This window comes from Scyliorhinus canicula, chromosome 19, assembly GCF_902713615.1.
Source record: "Scyliorhinus canicula chromosome 19, sScyCan1.1, whole genome shotgun sequence".
Taxonomy (NCBI): domain Eukaryota; kingdom Metazoa; phylum Chordata; class Chondrichthyes; order Carcharhiniformes; family Scyliorhinidae; genus Scyliorhinus; species Scyliorhinus canicula.
The window spans coordinates 93,240,894-93,267,498 of NC_052164.1; the positions used below are offsets into that span (position 1 = coordinate 93,240,894).

Sequence of the window (26,605 nt, forward strand, 5' to 3'; positions counted from 1 at the left end):
CTGATCATCCAACTCAAAAGCCTAATCCCGCATTCCCCCCACCCCATATCCTTTTGATACCTTTTGCCTCAAGTGTTACATCAAATTCCTTCTTGAAAACATGCAATGTTTTGATCTTAACTACCTTCTGCGGTTGCAAATTGCACAGGCTCACCACTCACTGGGTGAAGAAATTTCTCCTCATCTCTGTTTAAATGGTCTACCCCGTATTCTCAGGCTGTGACCCCTGGTTCTGGACACACCCACCATCGGGAACATTCCTTCCTGCATCTACCCTGTCTAGTCCAGTTAGAACCTTATAGGTTTCTATGAGATCACCCTCATTCTTTTGAACTCCAGTTTATATAATCTTAATTGACTCCATCTCTCCTCATATGTCAGTCCCAGGAATCAGTCTGGTAAACCTTCACTGCCCTCTCTCTAGAGCAAGACCATCCTTCCTCAGACAGGGGGACCAAAACTGCTCACAATATTCCAGGTGTGGCCTCACCAAGGCCCTGTATAATTGCAGCAAGACATCCCTGCTCCTGTACTCGAAACCCTCTCGCTGTACATGATTATGAGGGGCATGGACAGGGTAGATAAGGAACAGCTGTTTCCCTTCGTTGAAGGGTCAGTTACGAAGGGACACAAGTTCAAGGTGAGGGGCGGGAGATTCAGGGGGGACAAGGAGACACCAGTTCAATGTGAGGTTCGGGGGGATTAGAGGAAAAACCTTTTACCCAGAGGGTGGTGACGATCTGGAACACACTGCCTGGGGGGGTGGTAGAGGCGGGTTACCTCAGATCCTTTAAAAAGTACCTGGATGGGCACTTGGCACGTCTTAACATTCGAGCCGTGGGCCTCGATGGGATTAGGATTGGCAGATCAGGTGCCTTTCACGCGACGGTGCAGAGTCGATGGGCCAAAGGGCCTTCTCTGCACTGCATTTTTCTGTGATTCTGCGATACGACGGCCAACATACCATTTGATACCCGGGATGGTCTTTCAAGAAAAATGGCGGAGGCAAAAGCTCTGGGATCATTTTGGTGGCTATTAGATGCAGTTTCTACACCTGGTACGACAGGCCTGCTGGACAGTTTGCACCACCATCCTGCTGATGTATAGGAGTGTCCCACACACTACAACAGTGTAGTACTCAGTGGGCAGAACTTTTTCTTAATCGCATGAAGAGGTGTGACCAGAGGTGGGCAGGTCCACAATTTCCCAATGCCGGCCGGTGTGCCAACACGTTCCCAACTCGGGGGGGGGGGGGGGGGGGGGGGGGGGGGCTCCCGCTTTGAGGGAGTAACTCCCATGGCGGACGGCGTGGTTGCCATTCTCTTTGTGTTGGGAAGGCTTCTGCTTAGACCGCACCCTAGCCTATAATTCGACATGCCAAGTTGGGCATTCGATACCAATGCAGGAATGGGGTCCAGAAATTCCCCCGACATTGGGGTCTCGACCCAATAGGTTAGCCTTTCACCACATTTATTGCACGAGAGTCTCAAATTGCTGTGGTGTAGCGAGGTATTATTGACACAGCACTCACACACGCATATGCGGAAGATAACAGGTGCACGGTAGGTAGCCACCTTGAGTTAAAGACGTATCAGAAGCTCTTCGACCTTCCCGGAAGCTGACTGGCGACCGGTTGTGCACCTCGCGTTTTTGGGATGCCAGTGCCTCCATCGCCGGGTTGGGTGGCCTGATGCCAATCAGCGGTGGGGTCATCCTTGCCACAGGTTGGTTGACGAGTACCACCTCCTTCAGAGACGCCGTGTCCTCCAGGATATTCAGCTCACTGTGCATCAATCCCATGTCGTATTCTGAATCGACACTCCCCAAGGGTGGATTGTTCCCTACGGTGAACAAGTTCCCTGCGATGGGGCAAAAAGCACAAATGGTTAGGACAAGAGAAAGCTGTCGGCTCAATTAAACCCAGTCAGTGGCGCAGCCTCAAACCCTGCTGACTCAGCCCAAAGGTTCTTGTAACTTCGCAATTAATGACTAACAGAGCAAAACAGGTGCTAATTGTATCAGTAAGGCCTCCGAGCCGCTATGAGAAGTCCTTCTGTTGTCACTTCCCTGTATTTTGCTGCCTTTACTGATGATGCGTACTAGATACACCCACCGAAATATTAATGGTGGAATTAAGTCTGCCCCAGTTATCATCATGAAAGCCTTAGGTCCAATGTGGTCATGGCAATGGGCGGGGGTTAAAAATATTAAGCATAACCCAGGCCAACAGACAGGAGTGCAATAGACTTTGGGTATGTGTAGTGGGAGATTTATTTGAAAGAAAATTCACACTTGGCTTGAAGCAAGGAGGTTCACGCTCCGTCCACCCCAACCAGAGGTGGGCAAGCAGGCAAGACTGGGAATACCATCAATAAGGTCAGGGGGGGAGGGCGGGAGGTGGTTTCTGGGGCATCAGATCCGCAGACACAGACCTCAATCTCTTTCAGGAAGGCCTCAAGAACAGAAAAGGAAATATTCGCACTGGGACGGCAAGACGAATTGGTGATCTGATTAAATCATTGACCTCGGGGTCAATTCCAATGCTGCTCGTGTTCAGTCTTAGTCTCAACATCAACAATAACATTAACTGAGGGCAGCACGGTGGTGCACGGATAGCACTGCTGCCTCGCGGCTACGAGGTCCCAGGTTCGATCCCGGCTCCGGGTCACTGTCCGTCTGGAGTTTGCACATTCTCCCCGTGTTTGCGTGGGTTTCGCCCCCACAACCCAAAGATGGGCAGGGTAGGTGGATTGGCCACGCTAAATTGCCCCTTAATTGGAAAAAATGAATTGGGTACTCTAAATTTAAAAAAAAAACAATACCATTAACTGGGAAAAATAGAGCAAACGCAATTCCGGACCTGTGCTTACTTGCAGCAGGCGGAATCTGAAATTAAACAGAATGATACAAGACAGATGAGGGCCATTCGGCCCACCCTTCCTGTGCTAGATATTTGAGAAATTCTATTAGTTTCACACCCCCTTGCTTTCTCCTCATCGCCCTGAAAATATTTCCCTTTCAAGAAATTCCGAAGTTATAATTAACTTTTCTTCCATCTGCCCTTCAGACAGTGTATTTCAGATTGTAACAACTTGCTGCACTAACAAAAGGCTCCTCTTCTAACGTCTGCTTCCTTTGCCAATTACCTTTTCAAATTTTTTTTTAAAGAGTACCCAATTTTCCAATTAAGGTGCAATTTAGCGCGGCCAATTCACCTACCCTCCACATCTTTTTGGGTTGTGGGGGTGAGACCCACGCAGACACGGGGAGAATGTGCAAACTCTACACGGACAGTGACCCGGGATCGAGCCCGTGAGGCAGCAATGCTAACCACTGCGCCACCCGTGCTGCCCGCTTTGCTAATTATCAGAGTCACAATTATAAAATAGTGTTATAGCGAATTGGGTAAAGGAGATTCTCTTAGGGCAGCATGGTGGCCTAGTGGTTAGCACAACCGCCTCACGGCGCTGAGGTCCCAGGTTCGATCCCGGCTCTGGGTAACTGTCCGTGTGGAGTTTGCACATTCTCCCCGTGTCTGCGTGGGTTTCGCCCCCACAACCCAAAAATGTGCAGAGTAGGTGGATTGGCCATGCTAAATTGCCCCTTAATTGGAAAAAATAATTGGGTAATCTAAATTTTAAAACAAAAAAGGAGATTCTCTTAAAAATCAACAACTTGAGTCAAGTGAACACAAAGAAAGGAAGAGAAATAAACTACATCGTTCTGCAGATAAAGGCTCAATGTTGCGTATGGTCCGCAGCAGACATGCCCAGGTGGAACAGCAGCAGCACATTAATGCTGAGAAAGCACCAGAGGTCCTTTCTGAACGCACCCTGCCTGTAACTGTAGACCATGAAAGGCTGATGAATCTCTGGGAACAAGCTACTAAGAAAGCTGAGGGATTCACTGTACATCAGCTTGAAAAATTGTATGCAGTGCTCAGTCAATGCATTTACCATCATCGTAAAGAGGTTGACAAGACTACGCTAATACAGGAAATGGAAAATGAAGTGAAAGAGTTAAGTCAATCTTGAACTTTGATTGCAAATAGATTTACCTTGTGCTTGTTGTTCCCATCACTTCTTCAAGTTTTTGTATTTGAATGTTTGTAATATAGAATGTAAAATCAGCTTTTCCATTGATTTAATCCTTTTGAATGTAAATATATACTACCAGAACATGAAGTTTATACAGTTGGACTAAACGTTTTGCCATATTATCTTGCTAAAAGCCATATTTTGTAATTTTATGTAAAGAATAAAGTATAAACTGAAGAATTTCTACCCACTATCAGGCTAATAGGAACTGCAATATACTGTATTCTTTGCAAAAAAAATAAAAATAAAAATAAAATAAAATAGTGTTATGACACCCTGGGCTAGGACACAGTCAATTTCAGCCCCAGTTGACCCAGACTCGCAACAAATTGAAATTAACTCTTAACTTTAAAAGTACCAAAGTCTTTGGTCTCCGTCTACTCAATAACTACAGTCACCAGGTTTGTAAATTTAAACACAATCAACTTTTATTAACAATAACTAGGAATATGTAGGCAACAATTTAAACTGGTTAACTATTATCTAATTTCTAATCCCCGCCTTGTTAAACTCACTCCACCCTCTACATACATACACACACAAGAGAAACAAAGAGGGGTGTAAAAAATAACACTGAAAGTAAAAGAATAAGAGTCTCTGTTTCTAATGGATGTTTTCCAGTTAGATCTTTCTTCAGTCTAAGCCTCTGGGAGGAGGGAGAGCAACCGAGAGCTAGAGAGAGCGAGAAGAGTGAGAGAGAGAGAGAGAGAGAGAGCGCGAGTGAGAAAGAGTGCGAGAGCGAGATATGCTGGGTCCTCTGAAAACCCATAGCTGGCTCTGTTGCCAGGCAGAATACAGTCCTCGGCCAATCCATTGACTGCCAGCCAGCCAATCAAACTAAATCTCTCTGATCTCCAGGGTGCCAGATGGTCTGAGTTCTTCTGTTCAAAAGTTAAACCTCCATAACACAGTCGATTATTTTGAAACTTTTGAGTTCCTCGCTTCCTCTGCTCGACATAAAAGTATACGTCCATTAAGGATCCTTGGACCAAAAACGATAATGACAAAATAGGAAATCAGGGAATCAACTCAAAGAATATCCAAGGGCTGCGGCCAGTCTTGGGAACTGTACCTCAGATGGAGTGAACCGCTTGAGCAGAGGATGGGATAAAAGTAGAAATAAATACCATAAGACCTTCCTACCTGTGTTCGGCATCGCCATTGGCTGGTTGGTCACTTCGGCGAGAGTGTGCCGCCTCTGGCCACAGCGCATTGCCTGAAATGATTCGTACACCTGGGCAGGATCCTCTTCGGAGTCATCCTCTGTCTCTATCCCCTCATCGATGGACGTCTCCATCATATTGCTAGGAGATGATGGGCATCCCTTCCTTGCTATCACAGGAGGCAGAGGGTCCAGGAGACAACCATTGACCTGTGGAATTAGGCCAACGGGTTAGTTATCTCATACAACATCTTCCGCCAGTCCTTGGATAGTGCTCCGCCTGCTGTTTGAATGAATAACCATGGGTGGACGAGACTTTTGGAAGCCTGGCAAATTACTGTCCAACAAACACCCTAACTAGCCCCTTTGCCGATTTTCCCAGCTGGGGAATCCAGCCTCAACCCTGCACCTTTCAGTTTTAAACAACCTGGGATATATTGTGGAAACAAAATACTGCAGATGCTAGAAACCCGAAATAAAAACGGAAACTTCTGGAAAGGCTGAGCAGGTCCCGCAGCATCAGTGGAGAGAGAAACAGAGTTAACGTTTGGAGCCTGAATGACTCTCTTTCAGAGCTCTGTGCCTTTTCAGCATTTTCTGCTTTTATATCTGGGATATATTATGTTGCATTGTCGAATCACATGACCGTGATATTAATAATCTTTATTAGTGTCACAAGTCGGCTTACATTAACACTGCAATGAAGTCACTGTGAAAATCCGCAGTGGCCACATTCCGGCGCCTCTTCGGGTACACGGAGGGAGAATCCGGAATGTCCAATTCACCTAACAAACACGTCTTTCGGGACGAAACCGGAGCCCCCGGAGGAAATCCACTCAGGCACGGAGAGAATGTGTCGACTCCGCACAGACAGTGACCCAAGCCGGGAATCAAACCCAGGACCCTGGCACTGTGAAGCAACAGTGCTAACCACTGTGCTACGTGCCACCCACAGCATGCGGAGCATGGAATCAGATTATATGGCCCAGCTGGTCCTTGTGGAGTTTATGCTGCGCACAATCCTCCCCCTATCCCTCTTCATTTAAACCTGTCAGTATATCCGTCTATTCTTTCTCCCACATTGATCTGTCAATCTTCCCTTTAACTGTTTCTAAAATTGGGTGTTCTCCTGTAAAGATCCAAGAATATAAACATGTTTAGAAAGCCTGCAGTTGCAATAGCTTATGACAAAACGGAGGAACGGAAAATGGGGGTGCTGAAGTAGAGGGTAGAATTCACGCTGTGACTGAAAACCAGCAATGAGTTCTCCGGCTGCACAGCCGAGTTTTTAGTCCAGATTTCCAGGGGGGGGGTTCACGCCATCAGTCTGGCGACACCGGCTCCACAGAAATCGGGGTCCCATCCATCTTAAAAGACCACCCCAATCAGCACTGAAAGTAAAGAGGCTCCCAGCTCTTCCCCACGGACATGGAGGCCACATCCCTCCCAAGCATCGGGGGCCCCCACCACAGCACAAGCAACGGGGCTTCCCTCCCCCCCTCAATGCCAACATCAGGGCAGCGCACCGCTCCCAACATCAGGGATTTCCCCCCCCACCCCAGTCTCAGGGGAGCAATCCCCCTCTCCCCTTCAGGCCCAGAAATCTAAATGGCGATTATCCTCCTCATAGGCATCAGCACCCCCTCTTCCCCACACACAAGGGGGAAACCCCCTCACATGGTACTGTCCCAAGAGCCCACCCACCCTGGGATTGCCCCCCTGACTGACTCATGCCTTTAAATAGCTGTTGTAAACCTTGCTGGGATGAATATTCAGTGATGGGAGGGGGGGGGGGGGGAGAGGGGGAAAGGAGGGGGTGGGGGGGGGGGGGGGGGGTACTTGCGAATTATACATAAAGGTATTTAAATGTATTGCAAATGAGGTTTCCATCCGGGTGGGAATCTCGTTACATTGTCGAGGGCATGCAAAAATCGGGAAATGCGATCGGGCTGGTGAGAATCACGTTTCCCCACTCTGCCGATATTTTGCACCCGCGGCGCCGTTCTCGCTGACGGGGGGGGGGGGGGGGGAGGAGCAAAATCGTCCCCCGAAAATGTATCAGTTAAAATTTCCGAACCTTTGCAGACATTCTCACAGGGGACTGGGACACATCCTGCCACTTGTGTTCAGTTAGAAGATTCTAGAAATACCAAAGGCACGTCTGCTGTTTTGTACCCCTCCCTCTCTCAGTTTATCAGTGAATGCATTGTCTGAGTCACATCCTCCCAAGCAGCAATTCTGTTTTCACCATTTATGAGATTGAACACTCTTGTTCTTTGCTACATGTGCTTTCTCCCGCTCCATCCAATTCCCACAGACATCCTCACATTTCAAAACAATGAAATCAGAAATCACTTCTGTCAGTTCATCTCTTGATTTTAAATATTTGTCAAAATTGCTTAAAGATGACAGCCTTTCTGAAGTGCACATTTCAGAGTGCGCGCTCCCCCCTGCAAATGGCCCCACAAATAATGGGAATTTTATTGTGGTCAGAAATTTGTTGGGGGGGTGGGGGATATATTGTTGGATAAGTTTTCAAACAGATCAAATGCACAAATTGATCGCCAATCTGTGCTGGCGATGGGATTGCCCACAGACACTCCCTGGGTTACAGGGGTAACAAATCAGCCTGGATTTTCTAGATCAGTGTTCTTCAAAGTCGGGGGTGCGACCCGCAGGTGGGTCGTGGGCGGGTGTCGGGAGGGTCGCGGAGCTGTTGTCCGCGGCGCTCCCGATCGCGCAAATCCCTGCGCAGCAGCCGGCTTTTCATTACGCCGGCTGCAAGCGGCCGCGAACATGTTAAAAATAAACTTCAGCCACATTTGCGCATGCCCGCCAATAATCGGGCACGCATGCGCAGCGCGGCCGCTATTTTTTAAAATGGTTGCAGCTTTTTGTTTTACAAGTTCTGTAGTGGTTTTATTTTATTCATTTAATTTTTTTTTCTCATCATTTATTTTATTAATTTTGTTTTACAAGTTCGGGGGAGGTTTTATCCATTTTTTTCATTTATTTTACTCATTGTATTTTTTTTTACAAGTTCGGGGGGGGGGGGGGGGGGGGGGGGGGGGGTTTATTGATAAAATTTTACAGGAAAAAAATGCGGAACTTTGGACAGATGGAGACTCCATACTTTCCGACACAGGAAGGCTTCACCTTCATCCAACAGGTTCCATTGGAGGATTGTGTACGAGGGCCAAAGGGACCCAAACCCATTTCCTCCATTTTTGTCAGCAGCAAACAAGGTAAGAGAAAATGGTGGGTCGCGCAGGTCGGCCGGCTTGGGTCGCGAAGGTCGGCCGGTCGTTAAAAATGGGTCCCCAGAAAAAAGTTTGAAGAACACTGTTCTAGATCATAATCCAACGATTGCTGTGGAACACACTTGCACAGATATTGGGCGAGGACTAAATTGTCCTGGATAATTGTCCTGCAGCCAATAATAGCGTCGGCTGTGGTCCTCCCAGCTCTGGGTTAGAGGGTTTGAATTTGACTGCCACTCCAGGATTTGAGCTCAATACTCTTTGCTGACACTCCAGTGCAGCGCTGAGGGAGTGCAGCACTGCCACTGCCATTTCTCGGATGGAAACATTAAACTGAACGAGCCCCAGTCAGCCCTCTTAGCTGGGCATAAAGGTACCAAAGCATTATTTCAATGAAATGCCGTGGAGTCCTCTATCCCCAGTGTCCTGGCCAATATTGAACACGTAATCAACATCACGAAAATAAATCAGATTATCTAGTCATTAGCACATTGCTGTTTGCAGGAGTTTACTATGTGTTTCCTACACTAACAGCAGTAAACACACGTCAATACAAAGTACTTAATTGGTTATAAAACTTGTTGGGACATCCTGAGCTCATGATAGGTGCTATATAAATACATGTACTTTTTTCCCCCCATGCACACTGTTTAGTGCAAGAGTTATTTTAATGTTCAATACATTCCTCTAATTGGACTTAAGTGGAAGGAGAGTGCAGATCAGAGATAAAGTCACATCACTGGCAACTATTCTGCAACCCACACTCCCTTCTAATGGGGTTCCACACCGGAAGTGCAGAATTTATCCTATAATCTGCATCCCAAACTCTCAGTACCCCGCCCCCTGCAGAAAGGAAACAAGTTTGTGGCTGGGGCCACAATCCCAAATTAAACTGCATTTTTTTGTCCTGCAAGTTAATTCATTTGGTAAAGCACGGCATCAATAACCTGAATTCATAGAAAACTACACAGTTTTAAACTTTGTCCTTTATAAAAAGCCTTCCTTGTTGAACAAACCTGCTCTACATCACTTGGCAACGCAGGAGGAATCCAAATTAAATGCCAGAGTCCATTGTTAACGACAGATGCACTGACCCTACAGCTCCTGCATTTGTCATCATCAAATTAAGTCTATAAATGTCTGAAGTAAGCGCCAACATTGGGTTTTAAAAGAGTTAATAGGTTTAAAATGATGGTTGCGCCCTGCTGTGCTAACTGGCCTGTTCCTTCATCCAGGGACCGCAGCACAGGAGGAGGGTGTTTTTCCCATCACAGCTGTGCGGGCGCAGGCTCTTCGACTGCAGCCGTCCCCTCCGAACATCTCTCAGCATTAGCACTAACTCATCAGCATCTCATTACGAGGATATACAAGCTGGGCTTACTTTGGCAGGGGAGCAAGTATAATAATGGATACAAAAGGAAGCATGGTTAATTCCCGACAATACCACTATTGTGCCGCACTCAAACATGTACACAGGGAACTGAATCCTGTAATTAGATTCAAGTACAGGCAGGGTGCTGGCCCTACCGTTCCCCCAACGCCCACACCCAGCACTCGAGTGAATTCCCGGTGGAAAGGAGCGTGCGCTGTTGGGAATTTCTCGTCTGCAGGGTTGCAGAGGAGACAGCAAGTGTGAAAAACTACCGTAAATCTTCATATTCCAGCGTTTCAACACATTGTGAGTCACGTCTGTCTCCTCCCAAGGCAATATTTAGCACCGCAGTTTTTTAAAAAAAGTTACGAGCTAATTATATCTGCGTTATTCTGGAAGTTTGCAGACAGCCAGACAGCTACCTGAGCTAATAATGCCCTCCACTACAGAATCACAACCTCAGGGCTCTTTAAAGTCAGTTAAGGGCTATGATTAGTGTGAATGGGCTTCCTCTCTGCCTACCTTTTGTAATCTACTTTTGTTCAGGCACTGTATACCGAGATGATAATTGCAGAGACTGCCTCCAGAAATACCTACCATTCACTGAGATGACACAAAAATGAGAAGGGTAAAAAGAATGCCTGAAGCACCAACAATTAGTGGCTGCATTTGCTGGGGTTATCTAGCGGATACAGGAGCGCCAAAGCAGGGGCGCCTGTCATTTTAAAGAAAAACCCCACTGACTACCGACTTAGTGCAAGGTGATGCATCCTGCCCTCAAGAAGACGCCTTGCCATTTAAAGGTTTAAAAAGAAAATTGCAACCATCAAGTGCTTTCCACAACCGCCGGGGGTCTCGATGCAGCTAATTAAGTTTAAAGTGCAGTCACTGTTGTAATGTGGGAAACCTGCCAGTTGATTTGCGCACAGCCACATGGTAGTGACCAGATAATCCGCTCTGGTGATTGTGGTTACTTGAGAACACAAAGCAGGTCGTCAAATGCGTCGTTTAAAAGGAGGAATTTAAAGATTATTATTATAAAGGCGAATCTTGCTTACAAGTCATCCTCTTACAGACCGAGTAAACCCACCCAAAGCTCACACCTGCTCAGAACCCTCAACAGACGCCAGTAAAAACAATTACATAGGGGAAAGGCTTAGAAGAACAATCTGCAAGAGTGACGTTGACTGAGAGACCAATATTGGCTAGGATATGAGGGATAACGTTTGCCTGCAAAATGGTGCCATGGGGTCTTTGATGCCCACCCAAGCTGGCAGGTGGGTTTTCAGTTTAACATCTGATGCAACAGCGCAGCACACCTTCTGTGCAGCGCTGCACTGTCAGCCATGGTTTTAGTGCTCAAGTCCTGGAGTGGGACCTGAAGCCCGAACTTTGTGATTCAGAGGCAAGGAGAAACACCTTCCCTCAAGAGGGTGTGGAGGCCAAGTCACTGAGCACATTTAAGAAGGAAACAGATGGGTTTTCCAAATGCATCAAGGAGTATGGGGAGAGAATGGGAGTATGGGCGTTGAGATCAGCCTTGATCATGTTGAATGGCTCGAGGGGCTGAATGGCCTATTCCTGCTCCTAGTTTCTGTGCGCTACTAACTGGGGCACAGTTGAAACCCCTCAGCAGCCTGGGTCCGCACAGGATGGCAGTAGGTAATGCCAAGTTTTACCACCTGCCCATCCAATTTCTGGCAAGTAGATAGAGTTACAATGTCCACTTTGATCCAGTCCAACATGAACTCTATACCAAATGAATCTCCGGAGAAAAAAGGTCTGAAGTTTCCCCCCTGCCACCCTCTCCCCACAAATATTCCATAATATCCATTCAACCCTGCACTTACTGCGCAATGCACACTTTCACCAAAATAATAAATAATCCAGTTGCTTACTGATAACTGTGCCGTGAGGCTTGTAACAACAACCTGGATTTATAAAGCACCTGTAACATAGGAAAACGCACCAAAGCATTTTTCACAGGACCATTTTCAAACTGGATTTGACGCCAAGCCACATAAATGTAACGTCACTCTCTCTCTCCCCCTCGATCCCGCGCTCTCTCTGCCCCCCTCCTCCTCCCCCCCCCCCCCCCCCCCCCCCCCCCCACTCGCTCTCATCCCCATTCCCCGATATTCATTGCCGCATGTTAAAACCAACTCAGTAACAAACCTTGGGAGTGTTGACATCTTCCTCCATAAAGCCCAATTCCGGCTGGCAACCGGTTTGCAGGAAGGAGAATGCGTCCACAGAGGAAGGTTGCGGCAAGATGGCGGACCTCAGCAATCTGACATTCGGTGACAGAAGACTCACCTGGGGCACGACAGGACTTGCCTGAAAGGAAATTAAGGTGTTGGTACATATTTTTGAAATACGATGCATAGTTTTTGACCGTTTACAATTCTTTCCCTTGCTTGAGAATGATCTTTAATTCCCTGCCCCCTCAGGGAACAGTAAAGAAATAAGCCCTGTCCTGGAACAGGTGTCCAACCCAAACACCTGTTCATCAATGCGAGTTCAAGACAGCAAATGTCAGCAAAGTATTCAACCACGACAGGGGCATCATTTTAAATGCAATCTTGCCCTGACATTGACATCTCGATGGGGGCGTTGGGGCGGAAGGAGTTTGGGAAGAGCAGAGAAGTTCTTCTGTGTGTAACATAAACAGGATCCTATGGATAGAGCAAAGTAAAATACCGTGGATGCAGGAAACCGGAAATGAGCATTAAAAAAGGGGGAGGGGGGGAAGGAAACAAAAACTGGCGTTTATTCGTTCTTTTCACGATTGCCGGAAGTCTCCATAAAACATCGGAGTAGAATTAGGCCACTCGGGCCATCAAGTGTGCTCCGCCATTCAATCATGGCTGATATCTCAAAGTGCTGTACGGTCACTGAAGTACTTTTGAACTGTTGTGATGTTGGAATTGCGACAGCCCATTTGAGCACAGCAAGCTCCCACAAGCAGCAATTTGACAATGACCAGATAATCTGGGCGGGATTCACTCAGCCCGGGGCTGGGCAGGAGAATCCCCTTAACCGGCGCGGATCGTGCCACGCCACCCCGACACCATTGGCACCGGCGTGGTCGGCGCGGCACCAGTCGAGGGCCGCTCTTCGCTGCCTCCCCGCCGATTCTCGGCCTGGGATGGGCTGAGCGGCCGCAGCAGAAAACCCGAGACCCGCCGGCGGCGTTCTAATCTGCTCTCAGCCGGCGGGACCTGGGCGTGGAAGGGTCCGGGAGCCGCCGGTGGGTGGGGAGAAAATCGACCACGGCCAGGGAGGAGGGGGGGGGGGGGGGGGGGGGGGGGGGGCTCCGTTGTGGCCTGGCCCACGATCGAGGCCCACCGATCGGCGGGCCAGCCCCTAGGGATGTGGGCCTCCTTTCTTTCGCGCCGGCCCCTTTAGCCCTGCGCCATGTTGCGTTGGGGCCGGCACGTAGAAGGCAGCCACTGCGTATGCAGGGACCCCGCGGCGCCCAGCTGACGCCAGGATCAGCAGCTGGAGTGGCGTGGGTCACTCCAGTGCCGTAGGGGTCAGAATTGCTGATTTCCAACGGCGTCAACACTTGGCCTCAGGACCAGAGAATCCCCCCCCCTGTTTTGTGATGTTGACTGTGGGATGAAGATTGGCCAGGACACGGGGGAGGGAAATAATGTCATGGGATCTCTTACATCCACCGGAGCTGCCAGGTGGGGCCTCGCTTTAACATCTACTCTACAAGGGGACACCACCAACAGTGCAGCACTCCCTCAGGGCAACACTCCCTCAGCGCGGCACTCCCTCAGGGCGGCACTCCCTCAGTGCAGCACTCCCTCAGGGCAGCACTCCCTCAGGGCAGCACTCCCTCAGTGCAGCGCTCCCTCAGCGCAGCGCTCCCTCAGTGCAGCACTCCCTCAGGGCAGCACTCCCTCAGGGCAACACTCCCTCAGCGCAGCGCTCCCTCAGGGCGGCACTCCCTCAGTGCAGCACTCCCTCAGCGCAGCGCTCCCTCAGCGCAGCGCTCCCTCAGCGCAGCGCTCCCTCAGTGCGGCGCTCCCTCAGGGCGGCACTCCCTCAGTGCAGCACTCCCTCAGGGCTGCATCAAGTGTCAGCCTTGGATTCTGAACCTGGAGATTGGGAGGCAATAGTGTGACCAACTGAGTCACAACCCTCAGGGGATTCAGCAGTGTCCATGGAGAGAAACAATGGTTGGCCTGGTTAGGGTCGATGATCTTTCACCATGGGAGCAGCACGGTGGCGCAGTGGTTAGCACTGCTACCTCACGGCACTGTCGACCCGGGATCAATCCCGGCCCCGGGTCACTGACCGTGTGGAGTTGGCACATTCTCCCCGTGTTTGCGTGGGTTTCACCCCCACAATCCAAAAGATGTGCAGGGCAGGTGGATTGGCCATGCTAAATTGCCCATTAATTTGAAAACAATAATTGGGTACTCTAAATTTATTTTTTAAAAATGATCTTTCACCAGTTCTGATGAAAGGCTGTCAATTTGAATTGTTAACTCTGTTCCTTTCCACAGCCAATGGAAATCGTCAATTCTGCCTCATCCAGATTGCCACAATGTTACTTCGGAGCATCCCTACAACAACTAACTGCGGCCCAATCAGCTCCAATCAGTGGTTTAAAAGCAAGATGCAGGGTGGCAAGAAACAACTGGGTGACTCATCAAATATGGATATCTCTTAATATTAACGGTTGTTTAGGGTGTTCCAGTGGTTAGCACTGCTCCCTCACGGGCACCGAGGTCCCAGGTTCGATCCCGGCCCTGGGTCACTGTCCGTGTGGAGTTTGCGCATTCTCCCCATGTCTGCGTGGGTCTTGCCCCCACAACCCAAAAGGTTGCGCAGGCTAGGTGGATTGGCCGCGCTAAATTGCCCCTTAATTGGGGGGGGAAAAAAATAATTGGATACTCTAAATTTAAAAAAAAGATTAATGGGCGTTCAGTAACATCCCTCCCCTTTATCAGCACAAATCTTCAAATATTGACACAGGGAGGCGGTGGCGTGACAGTAACAGACCTAGACGGTCAGCAGGGCAGTACTGTTAGAAAATATCTGCGACACTTGCTCAGGAAATCCCAGCTGAAAATTTTGGCAAGTTGCTCCGGCGATTTCACTGACTGGAAAGTTTTTCAGGTAAGTGAAAAGCCAACCGCAGGAGATGTGCGGAAGAAGTGAAGAGCTTGGCCAAGTGGAAGCAGGAAATCTTCAACAGCCCTCAACGGGCCAAGCAGCCAGTTTGAGTTGGGCTTGGGGCAATTGAGACAATCCCCACTGAGACCCCGCTCTGGACAAATTTCAATTACGTGGAATATTAGATGGCAGGTCGGAGAATTGCCTCATCCAGCAGCTGATGATCCACCTTGTCCCACTGTTTTGTGGTTCCTCGAAATGGCTGCTGTACTTGGAATTGAAATAATGACGGTGATTTTAACTCTCCTCAAACCAGTGGAACCTGGCCAGATGGGAAGTTAAAATTCCCCAGGAGGAAGCCATCCCGTCGACTGCGATTTTTACACAGACTTCTGGACGGACACCGAAGCTGCCCATTCCAAGTCAACTGGGTACTTGTTCAACACCACCAGGGCCTCAATTCCCTTAACTCGAGGCACAGCAGGATGCTGGGGTGCACTGCAGATTTTCGCCTCATCACTGTAGAACGCAGGCTATGACCAGCAGGCAGCAGAATGGGGTGCATGCCGCAGGAAGAGCTGCAATGGGGAATCCAGGCCTTACTGTAGGAAGCTCAACCGGGCAAGAATGATCACTCTCACACTTTTAAGGGCGCAGATTCCAGGAACAAGAGGAGCTGGCTGTGGTAATGTAATCACGGGGAGCCTGTCATGAATATTTGCTCACTGTGGGTCTCCAAATCCAGGTGGAGTCCAACACACAACACAGCACCGCACCCCCCCCCCCCCCCCCCCCCCCCCCCCCCCAAAATATATCTACAAACACTTCTCTCCCAAGACTAGGGCTGGGATCTTCCAGTGCCTTCCTGGCAGGACCCGCCGCGGGAGATTAGGCGGCCCAGCCAAAAGTCCACTGACCTTTGGCAAAACCGGATGACCCCTGCGGTGGACGGAGCCAGGAAATCCTGCCCAAAATCAATGGGCGTTTGGCTGCCTGTCCGAATTTTCCGACCCGCCCACGAACAATCCCGGCCGTACCTTTCACAAAAAGGAACTTTTGAAGTGCGCAGACGAGGTGGGCGATCAGGATTTTGGCGACAGGTGAATTTTTAGTCTGGCTTATTACGAACGCTGATTGTGTTTCACATCAGTCAAAATCATAAAGGAGTTCTGATATTTAAAAAAATAAGGAGAAACTTGTTTTCACTGGTGGCAGAGTGTCTAACCAGAGGACATAAATTTAAGGTCATTGTTGAAAAAAAAAAAAATCAAGGGAGGGGGTGAGAATACTTTTAAACACTGCATGCTGTGATTTGGAATGCACAATCTGAAAAACTGTTGTGGAATAGTCAAGATGTGCTTGAAGGGAAATAAAGCAGCAGGACGGCGGGGCACGATCTGGAGCATGGGACTTATTGGATAGCTCTTTCAAAGAGTTGGCAGACGCACAATAGGCTGAAGAGCCTCTCTCTGTTGTGTATCATCCTATGATTCAGAATCCAAACACTTCCTGTGACTCTGTGTGTTGGAGTTCCCAATATAGAACGCAACTCAATATGGTCATGAAGGAGTTGAGGGGAGGAAGGCTTAATGTTCGGCTCAATTAGTTCTTCAATTAACATTCAGTTAATCAGCACCACAGGCGCAAGGAGGGAAACAGCTTAAAACAGATCTTAGTGAATCACTGGCAAAATCCAAGTGTGAAGAGAACCATAAATAATTCAAAACATCATGGGATGTTCTGTATTTTTAGCAAAACTACACACTCCCAAAAGCGCTGTACATTTAGGAAGTCTCAATAAAATCCTTTGCTGCTGATAAAGCACGAGGTTATATAAAAGACTTGAGCTGTGAGGTGTAAAAATAGACCAAAAATATTTTAAAACACAAGCACTAACCTGCACTATTATGCCAGTGCATGAATCGATCAGAGCGTAAGCTGGTGCAACCTGCGGAGCAGAGGGTGGGAATCTTTGGGCTATCGTTACTTCGCCCATTGCAGTGCATGGTACATACACAAGTGACACGACGACCGTCGGGTGGATTATGGCATTACCTTGGCAACACTTTGTTCAGCGATCGTGCTTGGCCGCCGCTGCCGTGCGTCAAGCCTCTGGTCTACGGGGAAGCTGCTTCTGTGAGACTTGAGCCTCTCCACCAGCAGATAATAAATCGCGGCAAAATGGTTATAACTCTTGTTCTGTAGAGACTGCGTAAAATGGCAAAAGAGAAGGCAAAAATCAAAAGGGAAACGGACGAGGAGCAACAGGATAAATCGCGTCAAGTTCTAGTTTATGGAGCACGGGGGGGAAAGAAAACACACAAAGCCAACACAGCGATGATGGGAGAATGTGACTTTCTTTAAAATCTAGTGTACCCAATTCATTTTTTCTGATGAAGGGGCAATTTGGCGTGGCCAATCCACCTACCCTGCACATTTTTGGGTTGTGGGGGCGAAACCCACGCAAACACGGGGAGAATGTGCAAACTCCACACAGACAGTGACCCAGAGCCGGGGTGGAACCTCGGACCTCGGCGCTGTGAGGCAGCAGTGCTAACCACTGCGCTACCGTGCTGCCCTGAGAATGTGACTTTTGATGAATTATAAGGGATCTCAGGGAGGCAACCTTGCTTAAACCTCGCTGTTCTTAACCCTTGTGTGCTCTGCACACTATTTCTCAGTCCTCTCTGATCAACGCAAATTTGTGCTCATTGATTACTGGGCTGTCGGCTTCTTTGTTCTTTATTTACGGGTGGCACGGTTGCACAGTGGTTAGCACTGTTGCGTCACAGCACCAGGGTCCCAGGTTTGAATCCCGCTTGGGTCACTTTCTGTGCGGAGTCTGCACGTTCCCACGCTGAACACCGGGTGTTCCGGTTTCCTCCCTCAAGTCCCGAAAGACATTCTGAATTCTCCCTCAGTGTACCCAAACAGGCGCCGGAATGTGGCGACTAGGGGCTTTTCACAGTAACTTCATTGCAGTGTTAATGTAAGCCTACTTGTGACACAAATAAAGATTATCATTATATGAATTATGAGCAAGTTAGTCCTCGTGCCATCAATCTCATTGAAGTGGGCAAGGGAGGGACAATCTTCAGGCACGGGGATGAATCACCCATGACAGCATTTAGCTTCATAATTTTTTTCTGGAGTGGGAAGAGTGTGATTACATTAATCCAAGTGATGTTCCGAGAGAAGCAACAAAAAAAAAATACCCGCAGTTGAAAATCTTTTTCAGCAATTACAAGGAGGAAGGATAACTACATCAAAAAGGGAAAGACTTCATCAATAGGGAGTTTGTTCTCCTTTTGGAAGAGGGTAGAATATAAGGGGTCGGGATTCTCCAACCCCCCCTGGCCGGGTCGGAGAATCGCCGGGGGGGGATGAATCCCGGCCCGGCCGGCTGCTGAATTCTCCGGCGCTGGGGATTTGATGAGGGCGGGAATCGCGCCGCGACGGTCGCTGGCAGCCCCCCCCCCCCCCCCCCGGCGATTCTCTGGCCCGCAATGGGCCAAGTAGCCGTTCGTTTTCGGCCGGTCCCGCCTGCCTAAATTAGAGTAGGTACTTACCGGCGGGACCTGGCTGCGCGGGTGGCCTCCGGGGTCCTCGGTGGGACCTTGCCCCGGGGGGGTTCCCCCACAGTGGCCTGGCCCGTGATCAGGGCCCACTGATCCGCGGGCGGGTCTATGCCGTGTGGGCACTCTATTCTTCTGCATTGGCAGTCGGCGGGATCTTCTGGCTGTCAACGGTATTTCCCGTTGAATGCAACCCTCACCGCCGTGAAACCGGGGGGTGAACCGCTGGCAGGAGCGGAAGATCCCGCCAGCGTGAACAGCCAAAACTTTCCGGCCGCAGAGTTTGATATTGATCCCCGGAATTCAGGATTGGAACAAACAAAGCTCATCATTATTAAAGCCATTTCTTTTTTTTTTTAATTTCAATTGCTTAATTCTTTCTTTTTGTTCCAAGGGGCAATTTAGCGTGGCCAATTCACCTACCTTGCACATCTTTGGGTTGTGGGGGTGAGACCCAGGGAGAATGTGCAAACACCACACAGACAATTATTGAAGCCATCTCTAACTATTTGCCCATTCAGATGATCTGGCTGTGGAAACTGTTACAATGTTTTATGAAGACTGAAGCAATAGGTTATATCAGGGTGCAGTGTGTCTTTCTCTCATACACAAGGTTTCAAGTAAGCTCACGTCCACCAGGCACTTGGAGCTGCTCAACTCTCGTGGTTAAGGTGGAAAAAACAAGGAATGGGGCAGCACATTGGCACGGTGGTTCGAGCTGCTGTCTCATAGCCCCAGGGACCCAGCTTCAATTCCGGCCTGGGGTGACTGTCCGTCTGGAGTCTGCACGTTCTCCCCATCTCTGCGTGAGTTTCCTCCGGGTGCTCCGGTTTTCTCCCACAGTCCAAAGATGTGCAGGGTAGGAGAATCGGCCACGCTAAATTGTCCTTTAGTGTCGAAGGGTTAAGTGGAGTTACTGGGTTATGGGGATAAGGCGGGGGAGTTGGGCTGAAGTAGGGTGCTCTTTCAGAGGGTCGGTGGAGACTTGATGGGCCGAAAGGCCTCCTTCTGCTCTGTGGGGATCCTATAAAATGAACGACCCCTCATTAGTTCTAGATTCACCCCCGAGAGGAAACATCTCCCCATCCACCCTGTCAATACCCCTCAGGATCTTAGCGGCTTACTCTTACAAACGTTACTAGTGGCGCTGAGAACACAGATTGAAGAAAACGTAACACTTGTCTCAACTGAAATATGCACTCTTTATTTACCTCAATGGTTTTCTGCTGGTCAATTCCCAGGCTATGCATCAGTCGTAGAACTTGTTCGTTGTATTCTCCCACAGTTGTTTCATTCTCAGTGGCTTGAGGATACACGATTGGTCGCTGCACTGGCACCTCAGTTAGCATCCATTTGTGCTCCTTTATCTGGGCAATTGTGAGCCTTTTGGAAGGGTCTAAGACCAGCATGCGTCGAATAAGGTGTTCACAGTCTGGCAGGTAAGAAAGTCAATGAGTTGAGGATATGGTCATCAATAACTGGTTCACACACTGATCAAGGGTCTTACAAACAGAAATTTGTCCAATAGTTTGTTTTAAATAATAGATGAACATTCATTTCCTTGGGTAAACGTGCGACCGGGTATGGTGCTGAGAGCTTGCAGGTTCTCAGTTTTAGACTTGGCCTCTGCCGAGTGCTGCACCTGGAGATTCACCATTGGTCTCGTGTTTCTCTGGGCTGGACAACGAAAAGGAACCAGCCACGGTTTTCCCCGGAACTGCTCCCCAATCTCTATCCAATGACTCCTGCAGGATAGGGCAGGCCACCGTTTCCCCTCATGTGATGCCATGGCCAAACGGGCCGCCACATTCACCAGCTGGGCGTACTCGTGATCGAGAACCCGGGTGAGGGTGGCTGGACTCACAGCAGTGAGGTGGCAGAAAATTGGGACGGAGAGGAGGAAAAGGGGGGCGGGATTCTCCCAACGTGAGTCTAAGTGCCGACGCCGGAGTCAAAACCGGAGTGTTTCAATCCGGTGTCGGCGCCCGTTCCCGGACCCCTATTCTCCGCCTCCGTGGGGCTAGCAGGGGCGTCGTGCGATTTACGGGGGTGGGGCAACTAGCGCATGTGCGGTGGCCGTCCTCCCCCAGGCCGCCCCGCACAAACATGGCGGATGGATCCAGGCTTGCCGGCGGAGGAAAGGAAGCCCGCCGATAGAGAGGCCGGCACACCGATCGGTGGGTCCCGACCACGTACCAGGCCACTCCGGAGGGCCTCCCTGGGGTTGGAACCCCCCCCCCCCCCCCAAAGGCCACCCCCCGAGTGTTCCCACAGTGTTCCCCGCCGGCAGCAACCAGGGGTGGACAGCAGTCATGTCGGAGTGGCCGCTCGGCCCATCCGGGCCGGAGTTCAGCGCCACCGCCGACTCCAGCGGCCCGTGGCCGGCGCAGATTCCCCGCACCTCGGAGAATCGTGCGCCGGCATCGGGGCGCGGCTCCTTCGATTCTCCGGCCCGGCGCGGGGCTCGGAGAATCCCCCCCGGGATATCAAAGGGTACCAGAAAAGGAATCATCTTATCCCTCTCTTCAATTCCAAGATGAATGTGCAAGTCGCTGGCAAGGCGAGCATTTGTTGACCATCCCTAATTGCCTTGAACTGAGTTTGCCATTTCAGGCCATGTCACCCCCTTTCTTGCCGCAGGGCAGGAGTCACGTGTACTCCAGGCCAGGTAAGGTCGGCAGATTTCCTTCCTTAATGAATATTAGTGAAATCAAGTTGCTTTTTACAACAATGAATAATAGTTTACTAAGATCAGACTTCAAGGCCAGAATTATTGGCCGGTCGTCTCCGTTAACCTCCGCTCCTAATGGTGATCCAGTTCGGGTAGAGAATGGAGCATCCCTTGAAACACAGGCATCAACCCGTTGTTATGCACCCATCCACCAGAGGCGGCAGCACGCTACCAGACCCGCATCGGCGGAGACATGTAAGTTAAAGTCCCCCCGCCACACCCCTCACCCCGTCATGCTCCCATCCCCTCATCGGGAACTCCACTGTTGGTGCCAGGTTGGCCTGACATTTCAGACCTGACAGGGTGGAGTCTGAAGGGGAGGAGGGGGGGGGGGATCAAGGGGGTCAGGACACTGATCTGATTCTGCCAGATTGTGGTGTGTGTGTGGTGGGTGGGGGGGGGGGGGGTGGGGATCGTCCCCAATGGTCCTCTTTATGACAGCAGAAATCGATTAGCTGCTTTTGATGTGGTGAGGAGCTATAAATCATAGCAAGAGTATTTATAAATGTTGTGGTTAGCACCAAAGCAGGGCACTGGAGATGCATTCAAGCATGAAGGCAAAGATAAATAAACCAAGCACCTGTATCTGGACCAACAAAACAGTCAATCACTGGCTAGTGAAATGTATTGCTGTGTGAAATTGAATTGAAGATTTCTATTTCAAAGGCTGTCTGGGGATTTGCTCAAAATTGTGGCCCGATACTGGGATTACAACGGAATCCAGCAGACTCTCCACCCTGCATATATGTGCATGGACCTGAAAGGAGACTCGTAGCTGCGCTCCCCCCCCCCCTCCCTCCCTCCCCCCTCCCCCCCCTCCCCCCTCCCCCCCCTCCCCCCCTCCCCCCCCCCCCCTCCCCCCCCTCCCCCCTCCCCCCCCTCCCCCCTCCCCTCCCTCCCTCCCTCCCTCCCCCTCCCCCCCCCCCTCCCTCCCTCCCTCCCCCTCCCCCTCCCCCCCCTCCCTCCCTACCCCCCTCCCCCCCCTCTCCCCCTCCCCCTCCCCCTCCTCCCCCTCCCTCCCCCTCCCTCCCTCCCCCCCCCCTCCCCTCCCCCTCCCTCAGTGCCAACAGAGACAAGGCCTAATTCTCCTAATTAAGCTCCAGAATGGAGAATCCCAAGCATTAACTGAATTGAAATTCCATGAGCCACCATGGTGGGGTTCGAACCCATTTCCCCAGGCCTCTAGATGACTAGCCCCATGACGTTACTACTAAGCTGCTACAGTTTACAGCTACTCCTTTAAAGCTGTGGGACACTCCTAGGCTTAGGCCTTACACCTCAAACATGACAGCACACACTTTGCCAAGTCGGTGCTTTTATCTGATCAAAATAAAGTTTCTTTTGAAAACGGCATTGTCTAGTGCGGGGCCCATGCCTTGGTACGTGCACTAATGGCGGGGAACCCGTTTTCTGCCTAAATGGCCAATTATACAAAACTGAATTCCAAGAACCAAGTTACTCATGGATCAGTTATTCCATTTGGCTCGAATATATTTTGCGCTGAGCAGCTTTCAATCTGATCTTGTTATTTCTGACCGGAGTCAGAATATTGCTTTCGCAGGCTTTTGTTTCTGAACACGTCTGTGAGCCCTTCCGACAGAAATTAGGTCACAAGTTCACCAGTTATTTATTGACTATAATTCTCAACACTATTGACGCAAAATTTAAGATTTGGCTTTTAATGCAAATATGACGCCCAGTAAAACAGCTACAACGGAACTGTAGCTTATTAGCAGGGAATGCACTTAAAAAAAATAATGTTCTTTGATTTAATGTGCCCAATTCCTTTTTTTTTCCAATTAAGGGGCAATATTAGTGTGGCCAATCCACCTACCCTGCACATCTTTGGGTTGTGGGGCTGAGACCCACGCAGACACGGCGAGAATGTGCAAACTCCACACGGACATGAGCCGGGGCCGGGATCGAACCCGGTTCCTCTGCGCCGTGAGGCAGCAGTGCAAACCACTCTGCCACCGTGCCGCCCCGAGGGCATGCACTTTTAACACTGGCATTTAACTTGCTTAAACAGACTTGCAAACTACTTTACTTTAAAGAGGGAGGCTTTACTTTAAAGAGAGAGATTATGGGATTCTGGAGCTGCAATTTATCTACCCTGGTAACGTCTGTGCACCAGCCCCTTATTTTGGAGCGTCCACCAGTCTCCCAAAGTGAGAAACACGGCAGAATATCAGGGCCAGGGTCACAGTGTCGAGATACCCTCTAAAAGTTAACTGAAGGGCAGCACGGTGGTGCAGTGGATAGCACTGCAGCCTCTCGGCGCCGAGGTCCCAGGTTCGATCCCGGCTCTGGGTCACTGTCCGTGTGGAGTTTGCACATTCTCCCCGTGTTTGCGTGGGTTTCGCCCCCACAACCCAAAGATGTGCAGGATAGGTAGATTGGCCACGCTAAATTGCCCCTTAATTGGAAAAAATAATAGGGTACTCTAAATTTTTTTTTAAAGTTAACTGACGAACAAGGATTCCAATTAGCGTGTCCTTCTGTTTTTGTGGTCAACTAGTCAAGTTTAAATAGCAAAGGCTCATTGTGGCCGCTGTGTTAGAACACCATTTGGAACTGAAAGGTCCCTCGTTTTACTGGTGTTCTGTACAGAGTTTGCTAATCATAGCCAAGGCACGACTGAAGGGATTAACACTCTGACCCCATCTTCCTATGATAAAAGCAAATTACTGCGGATGCTGGAGTCTGAAACCAAAGAGAAACTGCTGGAAAGTCTCAGCAGGTCTGGCAGCATCTGTGGGGAGAGAAAAGAGCTAACGTTTCGTGTCTAGATGACCTCAAAGCTCTGACAAAGGGTCACCTGGACTCGAAACGTTAGCTCTTTTCTCTCTCTACAGACGCTGCCAGACTTTCCAGCTTTTTCTCTTTGGCCCCATTTTCTTATGCTGGGAAAGGGGCAAAACAGCCTGGGATTCCGGCTCTTGATGCAGCTCAGCCTGTGTTGACATCAGGTGAAAGGACTAGGCTGTGTTTTGGCTAGAGGTGTACCGCCCACCATCACCCGCTGCCCAATTTACAAATGACGATGGCCCTTGGCAGGTCACTTAACACTTCAGAGGGTCGGGGAGAGTGGGGGAGACAGAGACCCAAGGCATAGCTGCTTTCCGTGATTTTGTAGCGTTGCGTTCGCTTTTTGAAGGAGATCCTGGCCTATAAGGTTTCATTTTTCTTGCTCGGTTGTCCCTGTCCAGTGTGGAGCAATGGTCAACTGTGCTGTTACTACTTGCCCCTTCATCCAGGGCAAAAGCCACTGACAGAAGCTGTGCTCAAAAGATTTAGTCAAAGGCAGCACTTAAAACTTTGGGTCGCCTCTATTTGCGCGCCTGCTGAAAAATCAATCAGAGTGGAGTGCAACATCTGAATTGTTGGAAGTTTGTTCAAAGGCTAGATAACTCGTTTCCCATCTAAACCACACACAGTGTCATTCAACCAGACACCAAGGCTGAGGTAAGTGATGTACTGGAGGCTTATTCCCCTCACGCAGACTGCAGCTTAACAATTATCAAGTGTTTCGTCTATTCTCACCTTCTGACATGAAGTACGGAATTCTAAACCTGCCTTCCAGAACCCTTTGCCTCAGGATGGGAAGTGTTGGACCGTCAAATGGTAAAGCTCCACAAACCAGAACATAGAGGACCACACCGAGACTCTGCACAGACACAAAAATGAGAAGCATTATGGAATGCTTTATGCAAAAACACTTCACTGCTCACCGGTTAACAGGGGTTAGATTGTACTGCATCCAGTACCGAGCGGACCCAAAGCACACACTGTCCCTAGTTCAACCATAATTGCTAGTTCCACTCAGGAAGCCACAGGGTGACCAGTGTCGGGGTTTGCCCTGCTACGGTTGAGCCGGAGGCACATTGCCGGGGCAGAATAGAGGCGAGTTCTTGCTACCAATAATGGATGCCTGGATAGTGAAAGTCATCCACTCCCTCGTACTCACATCCCTCAATTTGATGATCACAAAAAAATAAAATAAAAATGGAAAGATACTCATTGATGATAATGCTTGGGACCTTCATGGTCTTGTAACATAACTGCCCTGTCTTATAAATGTGTTCCTTATCGTTTCGTGCCACTGTTAAAGCAGCAGTGCCTCATTCGCAATTGACTACATACATATTCCAGTGATACTCCAGATGATCCAATGCCCAAGATTTGATATTTTAACAATGTGATGGTTGGAAAATCCAGGAAGTGGGAAATCCAGACAAGAGAATATCTTATTCTGCGCACGGTTCTCACTCCCCACCATTTATTTGGAGCAAGAGCTAGTGAAGCATCTATTTTGAGTGATAAAAACATGGATTGAGGCATGGATTCATATCCAGCTCACTTGATGGAACCAAAGTTTCCATCCGCTGCCTGTTGAGTGTCCGACTTATGAAAATGTTGTGGGAAGTTTTGAAACGTTCCCCGCCACGAAAACCACCAGCACAAAACGGCACATAACTGGGCACCCATTGCACCCCTCCCCATTCAGGTATCAAGGCAGCTGGTACTGGGAATGGCTGAACATAAGAAATAGGAGCCGAGTAGGTCATTTGGCCCTTCGAGCGTGCTGCACCATTTTGCCTGACCTCAGCTCGACCATCCCGAATTGTCCCCCTGCCCCTCAATTCCACCAGTCCACCAAAGTAAAAACAAAAATTTCACACTTGGGGGCGTGATGACATAATCAGGGCCGAGTATAATGCTAGGCTGGAGTAGAGTTTCACTCTGTGACTAACTCTGCTGCCCCTGACGTAGAAATCTGGCTGCTGATGCCAGACCCTTCAAAGGTGGGGGGGGGGGGGGGGGGTTCCATTCCAGTTGCCAGTGCGAACAACCCATGGCAGAATATGTCCAAAACTAATTAACAAGTAAACAAATTTGAAGGAAGACAAAATAAACGACAGGAACATCAGCGCAAAGATTTCTGGACCAGCACATTCTCTGAAGAAGCGTTTTGCCAAAACCTTTGAAAGTCTTCGTCACCAGCAGAGTTTTGAACTCAGTGGCCGGTTATTTGGAGACCGCAGACATACTGCGGCAAGGTGGCACAGTGGTCAGCACTGCTGCCTCACAGCGCCAGGGACCCAGGTTAAGATTCCAGCCTTGGGTGGTTGTCTGTGTGGAGTTTGCACTTTCTCCCTGTGTCTGCGTGGGTTTCCTCCGGGTGCTCCACTTTCCTCCCACAGTCAAAACATGTGAAGGTTAGGTGGAGTGGCCATTCTAAATTGCCCCTAAGGTTGGGGTGGGGTTACAGGGA

At 49.5% G+C, this 26,605-nt stretch overlaps 1 protein-coding gene across 3 annotated transcripts in view; it reads right to left on the reverse strand.

The window, feature by feature from the left end:
- sik2a (salt-inducible kinase 2a) overlaps positions 1–26,605 on the reverse strand; it is a 164,114-nt gene that overhangs the window by 14,446 nt on the left and 123,063 nt on the right. For all 3 annotated transcript variants that reach the window (XM_038779352.1, XM_038779350.1, XM_038779353.1), the window contains exons 6-11: positions 24,874–24,997; positions 19,811–20,031; positions 17,080–17,232; positions 12,067–12,228; positions 5,241–5,469; positions 1,575–1,859 (exon numbers count right to left, since the gene is read on the reverse strand). In XM_038779352.1, coding sequence (XP_038635280.1) covers positions 1,575–1,859; positions 5,241–5,469; positions 12,067–12,228; positions 17,080–17,232; positions 19,811–20,031; positions 24,874–24,997 — 1,174 coding nt within the window. The remainder of the gene's footprint in view (positions 1–1,574; positions 1,860–5,240; positions 5,470–12,066; positions 12,229–17,079; positions 17,233–19,810; positions 20,032–24,873; positions 24,998–26,605) is intronic.